This window comes from Mycetomoellerius zeteki, unplaced genomic scaffold, assembly GCF_001594055.1.
Source record: "Mycetomoellerius zeteki isolate Tzet28-1 unplaced genomic scaffold, Tzet1.0 scaffold135, whole genome shotgun sequence".
Lineage (NCBI taxonomy): Eukaryota > Metazoa > Arthropoda > Insecta > Hymenoptera > Formicidae > Mycetomoellerius > Mycetomoellerius zeteki.
In genome coordinates this window covers 333,883-346,924 of record NW_017256287.1, presented here as the reverse complement: position 1 = coordinate 346,924, position 13,042 = coordinate 333,883, and the positions used below count along the sequence as shown (strand labels likewise).

The 13,042-nt window shown below is 29.3% G+C and overlaps 1 protein-coding gene across 1 annotated transcript in view; it reads right to left on the bottom strand.

Moving 5' to 3' along the window:
* The window catches only part of LOC108731721 (uncharacterized), a 324,356-nt gene extending 313,295 nt beyond the window's left edge, over positions 1-11,061 (bottom strand). The window contains 2 exon segments of the mRNA XM_018462205.1: positions 9,273-9,447; positions 10,985-11,061. Coding sequence (XP_018317707.1) covers positions 9,273-9,447; positions 10,985-11,013 — 204 coding nt within the window. The 5' untranslated portion in view covers positions 11,014-11,061.
* Positions 11,062-13,042: the final 1,981 nt, after the last annotated feature.

Sequence of the window (13,042 nt, the reverse complement as noted above, 5' to 3'; positions counted from 1 at the left end):
GTTATTTTACTGACACCGCATGCATGGAAGAGGCAAGTCAGCGGTCGAGATGAAGCAGACGTCCGTAAGTAATAAATACGCGTCCTTAAGCGGATTTGGGGTTAGCTTTCCGGTATTTTAACGTCGCGTTTTCCAACTTACCCTGAGATTAACGTGTGCCCAAACAGATTCTATTTACTTTGTTACAGTGAATTCATTTTTAGCCATATTTTTTCTATCATGTATATAAATTTATAAATCAAGTGATATTCTAATATTATTTAATTAAATAAGACATCAGTATTACCTTAAAATTTAACTTGCCTTCAAAAATCCTTATTAAATATTCAACATTTAATTCTATTTAAATATAATTGCCCCCCAACGCGAATCATCGTATCGAGAATAAAAGATTATTTCGCGTACATCGGAAAAATATTATATAGCACAGGATAAGGGTTCTCCTTTAAGAGAAACGGCTGCTCGTAATCGTAATCATAACCGTAACGATCATGAAAGTTGAGGTAGCGGAGATTTCAACATTAATATTCCAATGGCGCTCGTGCGAAGATTCGTACCATTAATAAAGAAATCATCAGTGATTCCGAAGTGACAGTCAGTCGATTTCCTATAGCCGAGAAGTTAGACTGATAGCGTTTTAAGGATGTATCTGAGCTATTCCAAAAATAGTATCAAATTGAGAAAACTTCGGGAAACACTCTTCCTTTGTTATCTGTAATAAACTAAAAAAAATTTCAAGTAGGTTCACTAAACCGTTAGAGAGTAATTATTATTTTAATTATGATGATTATAAAAATTTAATACTAGTACTGGCCAATTAATAACTTATTTTAAGTATTAAAAATATTATTAATTGTGTGTGTGTGTGTGTGTGTGTGTGTGTGTGTGTGTGTGTGTGAAAATAAGTGATTAATTGGCCAGTATTAGTATTAAAGTTCTATAAAAGACGTTTTTTTACAATGCAACTTTGTCGAATGTAATTAGTAATAAAAGTTTGAACAAATAGTACCAAAAATTTAATTTTTTATACGTATAGATCCTAAATTACTTTTTGCAAAATTAGATTAATTTTCACAACACGATTTCAGAGAAATTATTATTCATAACAATTTTGCGGTTTTTGAAATGCATCAATCGCTGGCAGACTATGTAAGTGCGGCAAAAATAACTTTTTAAAAATAAATATGTTGTATTATCTACCATTTATATAGTTATCACTAAATTTACTACACATTTGGCGCAGTTATGCAAACATTTCGAATTTGGGGGACTTTTGTCAACGATTGTATCTCAGATACATCCTTAACGTCACTGACAACTAAAAGGATATTAGGGTCAATTTTGATAACTTCGGGATATTATTTGTTCCTATAAAAGCATTAAACAATGTATGACCCCTAGTCGCTTCCTGTATTCATCATATTATAATATTATAAGATATTAATTACCGAATCTTTGACGGTAACACGAGTCACGTCAGATGCAATCATTCGAAATATAGTTTTGCAATAAAGAAAGATTTACATTATACAAAGAAAGATAATACAGCAGACCAATTATAAAGACAATTGCTTAAAATTGAATATTTTGTGAGTCTTGTATAATTTCTTGCTTTAAAAGTGTTATTTTCAGTAGAATGAGCAGGTATTAAAATAAAATTAGACTATACTACGATTTCAGGAAATTGCAATTATTTATAAAGTTTACTCTATATTAAAAGAAACCATTTGGTATTAACTTTAAATTTAAGAATAACAATAGAAAACTATACTACTACTCAATACTACATATTAAAAATATTTTATATTATTTATTGTGCTTTCTATCACAGAAATTAAAGGATGTTAAAGCTGAAATACGAAATCGCACCTCCAATTGTCCCAAACTCCAGAAAATTGCTGGTGGCACCCTCTGTTTCACCATCTGTTAACTTCGTCGCTTCTACGACTTCTTATTGATCTTCAAAAATCTATTTATGTTTATTTTCTCTCTTGTATACAAGAAAATTGTTTTTAATATGTATTTTTATAATTACACATCTTAAATTTTTATATAGAAAAATTATTCCAAATGTTTTTATAATTATGTTTCATATGTATAGTTCTATCTATATAATAGTACATTAACACATTGATAAAATATTATTTATTTTTATCTAAGCAATGTGAGTACAATAATTTTAGGCAAGAATGATTTCTCTCTTAGCTTCAATCTCAGCAAGGAGTTTATCTTATTCAGGACCGAGGAAAGCAACCCCTCGATCTCCTTCTCCTGATCCTTGCCGACGGCTAAATAGCTAACTTTGAGCAACTATCCCAATAGATTATGATTATTGTGGAGGAAAGCTCTGATTTATGCAATTATCATAAATTCAGTTCCCGTCCAACACCTTGCGTATGCTCAAGACGCTTTTGCCGTACCTCCATTCATAGAATTTCAATAGCAAATTATATGCCCGTAAAGCACCCATCCCTACTTTCGTGGCAGATATCTCGCAATTATGTTCAATGTTCTACGCATCGGTGTCATTTATGTTTTCTATTATATATGGTTTTAAAATTTTGAAAAAAACCTTTTTTTCTCAATTTTTCCGCTGATTTTCTCGGTTCCTTTCCCAAGGATAGAAAAATTCGTTGAAAAAATTTATGTATTTCCGTAAGATCTGCCATATTTGTTTCTTTCCAAAAAGAAAATAATGTTAGTTTTTTTTTGCAATTTAAAAAAAATGGCTTTTTTAAAACTACACTATCATATTTTAAATAATACTTCAAATATATACATTATAAAAAAAATATTGCTTTTTATCTTTGATAATTATCTTACAATATTGAATAAAATTAACGATTATTTTAAATACAATTTTCTGTTTCTATTTATAATTTGAATATAATGAACAATAAAAAACTTAAAACAAAATATTAAAATTATGTCTTTTGTGTTTTTGTAAATGAAATAAATATCTAACATTTTTTAGTAACTAGCTAACCCTATGACGTTAAAGAAGAATTCTATTTCGTCGGTAACAGCTTTTACCTTATCGATTGAAACGTAGTCGAGAAATGTTCTCAGCATAGAATAACTAAGAATATCTCGTTTATCGGCAGATAATATAAAATTGCAAGTCGAGTCGATAATCACTCAAGATAAGGATTTAACACAAGCTAATAGCAACATTACATTAATATTATAAGCAATTTCTTACTCGAAACTATAATGTATAACACATGTTGTATATAAGTAACAAAGTAGGAAATAATATAAAGTTACTGTTAGTCATAGATAGTTATAGATAGTTATTAATTAGTTATAGATAGATAATGTACTTAATAACATTAATAATATAATATTACTGAGTACATTCTATCTTTATTTTTAAGTAAAAGTAATATAAAATATCAAAAAAACCATTCAGTTGTCTAGTATAAAATAATAAAGCAAATAAATAGTTATTGTTAATATTATATAAGAGATATGAAAATTATACGTAATACACACAAAAAGATATCATTCTATTGTCAAGAAAAATGATTATTCAATTTACTTTCTTCCTTTTAATGGTTATCTTTAATAAAGAATATTTTCTTGATAATATTTGTAAAATATATACTATTACAATTTTACAAAGACTCATTACTATATATATACTCAAAACAAGAATTTATTTTCTCTTGAAGAATATTATAAAATTGATCAAAGAAGCGACTTTATATAATAAGTAAATCTAATTTGTTTAATACAATAATCTTGATTAAAGTATTAAACTTATTAGAATTTAAAGTATATTTTGAATAAATTTAATTCTTGTGATAAATTTATGATACACATATTTGCGGGGGGATATATGAATTTTTGAAATACTTGAAACTTGAAACAAGTAATTATTTGCATACAATATGTATTTTTCTGTGTGTACATTAAGAAAAAAGTTTTTGGTATTATTTATGACTATATAATTACATATACCATAATTATTATTATTACTCTATAATATTAATAATAATAATTTATTAATTAAATTATATTATAATTAACAATTAAAGTATGTTTATAGTTCTACCAAAAATGAGGTCACTCTGTATACGGTCTAGTACTCAATATGTCCTATTTAATTACACAGATTCAATAGATAGTGATAGCATTAAACTGCGGTCCGATTCACGCTTACGTTTAAGAATCATTTCATCCTTGTTGTTTGTCAAATATTAAACAAAGACAAATGATGCTTATCAGGATTGTGAACATGAATTGGATCGCGGCCCTGGTAAGTCGTGCAGGCTGTCTATCAGAAGTACTCGATTACAATTTATTACTCGATTTGTTCTATTATCGGTAAAACAAAATGTATGTTCATTCTGTTAATGTCAGTAAAATAAAATACAGAACATGATAGTCGTGATGTATATTTCGTAGATAAGTAAAAAAGCAGTTTTACAACACTGTATTTAATTTATACAGGGTGGCCCATGTAAAGTGTTACAAGCTATTATCTCTGAAAGTATGTTTCAAATGACTAATATGTTCAGACAAAAGTTTTATGACTTTGAAGAGAGGAGCATAAAATGGTACCATTTGTTTGACCTTGGATAGCGTTGTCAAAGTAAGAGCAAGGCTACTTTGAATTTTTTAAATGGAACCCCCCATTTTTTATTACACTTTCTTGTCCCTTACCTCGAGAGCTTTTCAAAACACTATAATAAAATATTTTTTCATTAAGTATTTTTCGAGTTATAAGGCTCGAAAATTACAGTACATCAGTCGGCATTAGCATTACGCAAGTTGTCCGACTGACGCAAGTTGTCCGACTAACGGCTAAAACCTCTTGAATGTTGTTCAGAATCATATCCTGGATAACATTTGTCAAGATCAAGGCCATTGGAGATTATTCCTTTTATTTTCATTTTTGCACTAAAAATTGATTTTTACGTAAAAATGAAAATAAGAGGTACAACCTCCAATGGCCTTGATCTTGAATCGTAATTTAATGATATTAAAAGGTAAAATTGCCGACACAAAAATATGTATCTTGTGATAAAAATAAATACATTTTTTAATGTGAATCTATTTTAAGGGAATTGTAAATAAAACCAGAAGCTTTGCGAAGGTATCGATAAGTATCGATACAGAGACCGATCCAATATCGATTTTTTTCCCCAAATATCCATCCAGTATCGATACTTTTTTGTATCGATTTTTTGGAACTATACTGAGGTACATATATTGATTGTAACATTTTTTTGTATTTTTGTTATTCCAGATCATGACTTCTAATTCACCTGCTACATCGTGAAAATAAGTAGATAAAGAGATAAGTCAATTGTTTGGAAAATATAGTTCTTTACGTATTCTTGCATATCAACAAATATGTCGATATGTTAATAATTAATAAATTTATAATCTTATAAAAGTAACATTGTGCACTTTATTTTCCATTTTTCTAATATTTTTTACGAAAAAAGGAAAGCATATACTTATTAGATCATATTAGGTATTTATACTGAAAAAAATTTACTAAATCTTAATACGTATTTATTTAAATAGTACTAATAAGTAAATCTAAACTTACAGTAAATGAATATTTACTTAATTAAAGAAAAGATAGTTAAATCAAATTAATGGTTTTTGTTTCAAATAAATATGTATGTATTTATAATAAATATATATCAGCTAAAGGAAAAAATCGCAAAGCTTAGATGCCATATAAGGTTCGGTTATCCTATATTATATACATATACTTAGCACCAAAAATAACTACAAATTATAGTTAAATTATGATAATTGCAACTATATTTAGTAATAATAATTATAATTTATAGTCATTTTCGGTATCTATATATTTTTTCTATAGAACTATAAACATAATCATTATTACTAACGTTATAACAGTAATAACGTATAAACAGTAATAATTATGTTAAATATCAAATTATAGTCACAAATACTAAACACTTTTATCTCAGTGTATGTAAATCTAAAAATTTATATACATATAATTTAATAATGCATTGACAGTAATCAATTGATAAGACAATAATTCTAACATTGCGTATAAAATTAAAAATTTAAAAAGAATATTCAATTATAGATTTTTTATAAAAAAACAGGATATAAAAAATAAATTAATTCTGGAATCAGTTATTGTTGAATCATAACATCAGCACAGAAAATGCAGATATAGCTGTGTTTGTTATAAATCTAAATAAAGATAATAGAATTATCGTACATTTATATGCATTTGTATAACCGTATAATGAACTACAACTCGAAATATAATAATAATATTGATATCTTTTGAAAATATTTAATTAATTTTAATATCTAAAAATTCACCAACATACTTTCAACTTTCTAGAATAAATATTGAAATTTCATTTTGGAAAATGATAAAATGTAGTATAATTTATAATCACCAAAAGACTCAAAGAAACTTGCACGAACAGAAATTGTTCGGTCACTAGTGACCCAATCTTGTACGGTAAAGGTTAAATAATTATATTCTATCCTTCTTCCTTTCAAAATAATAGGGTAAAGTTACCGAAATCGCACCGACTCTTAAATCGTACTACCTCGCTTAAAAATTCAATTATTGTATTTATATACTTTCTTACAGATTATTTAAGAACTACGTGATACTGTAATGCTACTCTGTTATGCTCGTGACATAAAGTGCAACAAGAGTGTTGTTATTTAGATAAATAAAAAAATCGTGACAGCGTTTGCTATTTTTCAACGTATTTCATAGCAGAATTACAGAAAATATAACTTAAATAGCCTAAGTCTTGACCATTTGGCGTGATTTTAGAATATTATTAAAATTAAATTAATAGGATTAAAGTTTGCTTTACATTTTTTTTATAAATAAAATAAACAAAACCTTAAAAAATGCTGTAGTTTCCTAAATCGCACCATAATGTAATTTCCTAAATCGCACTATAATCTAACTTCTTAAATCACACGTTACCTAATATTTTTCCATTTCTTACATTTTTATTCCATTCATTATTATGTAAAAATGTATATTGTAAATCTACGAATTAAGTGTTTATTTTATTTCACGTAGAAACTTCTTAAATTACTTCTTGAAATTATCATGTGTTTCAGAAATTACAAAAAATATATTCTTAAATTTTTAACAGTATAATAAGATACAATTTTTTCCTTTTCTTATGTAATTTTTAAATTTTTTACATTATCATAATGTTTTAAATGAGTAATATTGGTGTGGTGCAATTTAGGCAACGAATTTCCTCGTTGCCTAAATCGCACCTGAAAAATCGCATACTAAAAAAATCCTGATTCTAAATGTTATAATAGTGCAAAAAAATTATGAAAAAATTACATAAGAAAGGGAAAAGAGTACAGTTTATTATGCTGTAAAAAACTTAAGAACATTCTTCATAATTTCTGAGTTATGAGCCTTTAAGTAAAAAGTGGTGTGATTTCGGCAACCTTACCCTACATAAATTTATCACCAATATAACGCGCGCGCGCGTGTGTATGTGTGTGTATTAAACAGTGTCGTTTTATTAATTTAAATTACAGTTAAAATAAATTCAGTTAAAAATAATTTATTTAAAAATAGATAATGTAAAAATATTAGATTATAGACTAATTTTATTTACTTATTTTTCTCTAATACGTTCAATTTCGGCTCAATTTATTACATAAGATTAAAAACACTTTTAACGAGAATACAAGGTTGCCAATATGGCAGTGATAAAGTTGAAAATTATCTCTTCCGCTGTGCGTCACGGATTCAAGCTTGCGTCGACATTTATACGAGTAATAACAATGTCCCATGTACGAAATGATCGATAAAAAAAACTACCGTGACAATGTGAAACGTCAGCGGTTTATGCCGTTACAATCGTTTCGTTTTACGTTTCTCGCAGATCTCATCTTTTTACGTTGCGGCTTCGTTTCGCAACTTTCTAATAGGTACAAAATAGAAAGAGCTAAAGATATGATTATAAATAATATTAATATTCTATACGCAAATAACAATTCAAAATGACCAAAAAATGTCTCCTTCTTTTCCTCTAATTTTCATGTTTTAGTAGATTTTTTAAATAGACTTCGACGTTCTATTATTATGGTAAACAGAGTTATTAAATAAATTTTTCAAATACTATTGTTATTACATAATCGCATGTATGTAAGTCTTTATGAATATTCTGTATTTAACATAATGATTAGCATCATTGATTTATAATTTCTTATTGGTACAGTTATACTTAGTAACAATTGACGTAAGTCTCTACTTTTTGCGTAACGTGACACCTTAATAATTGCTGACTGTATATTAATGTTTTAGATTCAGATTGGACTGCATCCAATCACAAGGACATTGCTATCAACAGCTTTTTGATCCAAACTTTATATAATGGTTTTTATATAATGGTTTAAATCAAAATTAGACTGCATTAGTTAGAACAATTTTATATGTAATATTTAAAAATCTCATAATGTATTGAAAATGACCTTAAAAAAGTCGAAATATTTTTGTTATGACAATGATTATCGTTATGACTTTTTTTATAAATTTCACTACATAATTATATTAAAAATTTAATAAATATATGTACACATGAACGTCCAGTGTCGGCTCTTTGTTAGCATCTTTAAACATTATATATTTGATTTAATTCATTAAAAAAAATGAATTCTTATTTAGTAAGAGTATTTAAATTATTATAATTAACAAACATTTACTTTTCCGTCTCGTACGTATAAAATAATTTCGCAATATATAAAAAATTACTATAATAGTAAAAAAACGGATCAGCTTTCGCGATGATGCGTAAAAGATATTTCACATTATCGCAGGAAGAAATTCTTTGGAGAGGATCACTTAATATTCCTCAACTCGATATGCTCGATGAGCTAATGCCTCAACGATTATTCTCCGCGCGGGATAATCATGTCGCTCTTAAAAAGTAGGGCGATCTTTTTCTTCGACGTTCTATTATTAAGCTCTATCATTTGTACGGTTTTAAAATATCGCCAATGTCGTCTCAGACGTGACAATGGTCGCGTTCAGCAGACTCAACTGTTGCGGAGCGGATCAATGAGCTCTCGCTGCTATTGGATGATTTAAAAGAATACACCAATAGCAGTGAGCGCTCACGGATCCGCTCCACAACAGTTGAGTCTGCTGAACGCGACCAATGTCGCCCGTCTGTGTGCGCGAATTGTACACGCGGATTTCAGAGATTTCATGCTGCTCCTATGATTGTTGTCGCGGATTATCCGCGGATTATTCGTGTTCCACTTACCTTTTTCGGAGAGGGATGCAACACGGTCACCGGAACTTGGCGAGGAGTTGGCATGGACGGCGGCAGTTGAGTATGCTCCTTCACGGGAAACCGCGATAATTTTGAATCCCGATTAGAGGGTAACTCGAGCAGATGCTGTATCGAGTGATTCTGTCTTGTTTTCCTGGACGCCATTCTGTTAACAGACAAATCCGCACTTTACAATATCTGCAACAATTTGATTATTTCCCACGCACACAGAGACTTGCAGCAACATTGCTGCAAAGTTGCAATATTACGGGAATGTTACAATGTTGCTATACGGATTATGAAACTGAAAAAAATCTACTATATCTTAATAAATATTTTTTTAAATATTTGTAAATAAATATTTATTCTCAATGAAAAAAAATGATAATTAAATAAATCAAATTAATGATTCTTGTATCAAATAAATATATGTTAACATTCAGTAAATGTTTACTTACAAATATTTAAAGAAATATTTATTAAGATATAGTAAATTTTTTTCAGTGTATAATTGCTAGCGCAAGCAGATGGCTCTGATTTACTCGAATTTCATATAAAACGTTTTTAACATTATCGAATAATTAAATAGGAATCTAGCTCTTATTATCAATTATTTCTGCGAAATTCGTAATTCAGGATTTAGAATCCTCTTTTAATTACGGAATTCGATGAATTTGTATTATATTCTTTGTTATCAAAGAGAAATATCTGGAAAGATATACGATTTTAAATTAAAATGTGTCATTGATATCTTGCATCGTGAATCATATCACTGTACGAATTTTATTTATAAGTATCAAGGATGTTGAAAGCAAACGCTACTGTAATCGCGCGACCAAGCCGAACGATAGCCATGTGCGTAGATACCTTTTTCCAGACGCGCAGAGGCACTGGATATCGGATAAAACTTTCGCATTTAACTTTTCCGTCCTGCTGGGGAAACGACCAACAAAGCTCATCACAGGAAAGTTTTCCGAGACAAGGACGGACAACCGACTCAAAAGAGAGACAGAGCTCGGGTCGCGCATGCTCTTACCACTACACAATCACGACCGTGATTTCGCTACATACAAACTCCGATTATCCAGATATCGAACGTCCGGACTTTCGTGGTTGTTAGATAAGCTATAAAATTGTCGACCGTTCTACAAAATATGGAAATATACCGGTAAATGGAATAATGAGTCTATTTTATACAAGAGTAAATGCAATCAAAATCATTTATACAGTAACAAAAATTATCAACTGTGTAAAACTAAGTATACATAAATATTCCCGCTTACATTTCAAGCTCATTTTTTTTAAATTTCTCATTCTGTATATTTTTAATGTTCTTAATATTCTCTTCAAATATGATGGCTCTAAGTAAATTTGCCGAAGTTTACATTTTTAATTCTCAAAAGTACATCAAATATTTGATAAGATTCGTGAAAAAGAATCTTTCCAGGATCGACTCGCATAAGTTCCGTAAAATCCACGCGCGGAACATATCTTCGTAAAATCCTCGTGTATGCGGGGATGTGATAGCTCACCCCTCGTCGCGAAAGTTTGTTCTCCCTCGCGTGTTTACGCACGCGCCGCATCGCGCGCGCGCGCGCGCGCGCGCACACACACACACACACACACACACACACACACACGCACGCACGCACGCACGCATGCACGCACAACATGCACACGCACACACATATCAGCATACGTACATATTACTGGCTGCAAGCTGCAAACACATATACGATGTCAACGAGGATTACGACCGTGACCTTACCGACCAAATCGTCAGTGAAAAAAGCAAGGCTGTCCTTTCAACTATACCAAAACCACCGTACCGTTCATCGCACACGTGATACCAACACAAAGTTTACAACCGTTAATTAGATTACCTTACATCCGTTACACGCAACTTATTGATACAAAACTGCGCCCATTGATATGTATACCTTTCCGCATATGTAATCTACACTTACAGTTACATAAAATAAAAAATCGACTGCTTATGATAACGGAATTTCGCATTTTGAATATATGTATAATCAATTCACTACTATCGACGTAACATGATTTCTGACTGCGGAAATAGTTCGAACGATGCCTATATGCATGATTTCGATTTTAATCATTCTTTCAGTTTAATGGTTAAAATATAACAGGATATCACGTAGTTATGGAATTGATGCAGTGAATACGTTAGGATTAATTTTGGTGCAAATCATAGTAGATACGCCGCAAATATTACCAGCTTTGATCACCGAGTCGCAACGACCGCTCGTGCCGATCGATTAGACGCATTCAGCCATAATGCATACATATAACTCTAATTAGTCGTCCTTGATATGTGAAATCGACAATGCTTATTATAAATAAAAAGTTTCTAAGAAAAATTTATAATATCCAATTCAGCAGAATATTAGAATCGCGGATGCATATTTACTGAATTACTTTATGGTCTTTATAAGTTCTTTACATTTTCCTTACGACGTAAATTTTTAATCATTTTTTATAATCATTTTTAATATTAAACATATTAGCAAACAAGTTTATAATATAAAAAAACTTGTCAAACATAAATTGACTTAAAATTATTTAAAAATCAAGATTGTATTATACAATTACTACTTGTAGTCACTTTTTTTTAATTCGCTTTTTCACAATTTTATGGCTAAAACATATTTTAGTGTTTTCAGAATTAAGACTCGCATATCTGTAGACTACGTTCCAATTCACATATCGATGAATTCATGAATTATCTACGATCTTTCAATAAAAAATTCGCTGTATAAACAATAAATCACACGAATAAGTAGATTTTTGCAAAACGATATCTCTCTTTCCGCTTCTTCCTATTTCCTCTCAATCGATTTGCCATAAACGTGCATCGCCTGTTACGATCGTACTCTTCTGAACTTCAACCGAATTGGAACGCGACCCGAGAATTAAATAAAGTGTGATCGATCACGTCCGCAATGGATTCGCTTAGCAGATTTTACAAGACATGCCACTTCGTAATAGAGTCTACTTTGATAAGTATTTAAACATAAAACTTTAAGTATATTAAACATCAGCTGTTTTGTAAAAGATTTTATATAAAATGTTTTCAAACTAACAAACCTTGCTATAAACTTTTTAGTCTACTTGAAATTAACTTTGCATAACAAAATCATGAAAAGTTATTTGCAAATTTTCAACGTTAACTATTATTCCAACTTATCTACAAACTAGAAACTTCTCGAAAAGTACAATTTACTTAAAATTAAACTATTAGTATCTTTAATTAAAATTTTATTATATATAATTAGAATTTGTTTGTTTCTTAAAACGTATCCAAAATTTTCCTTCATTTTTATGTTACGCTTATAATTTAAATATTATTATTTTTCAAAGGGGTGTCATATAATATCATTGTGTATAATAGCCTAGAATTGCATACAGTAAACTAATTCAACCTAGTATTAATGTAATGTATTTAATTTATATAATCAAATACAAATATATATATAATCAAATACAAATGTTCATATGATTGACGTACAAACAATAATAGAAAATAAATTAATTGAGTAATTACACAACATTTTAACCTTTTAAAAATTAATATTTAAAAATGAAGAAATTTAATCTAAAGAATATTCTCAATCATATCACCGTGTAAATGGGGATCATTTGTCCGTATGATTTTTTAAATTATCAATATTTTGAGAACAAATGAGTACGGACGCGCTGTTCTGCTCTTGAAAAAAGTTGTGAGGTGGGGTAAGGTGCCT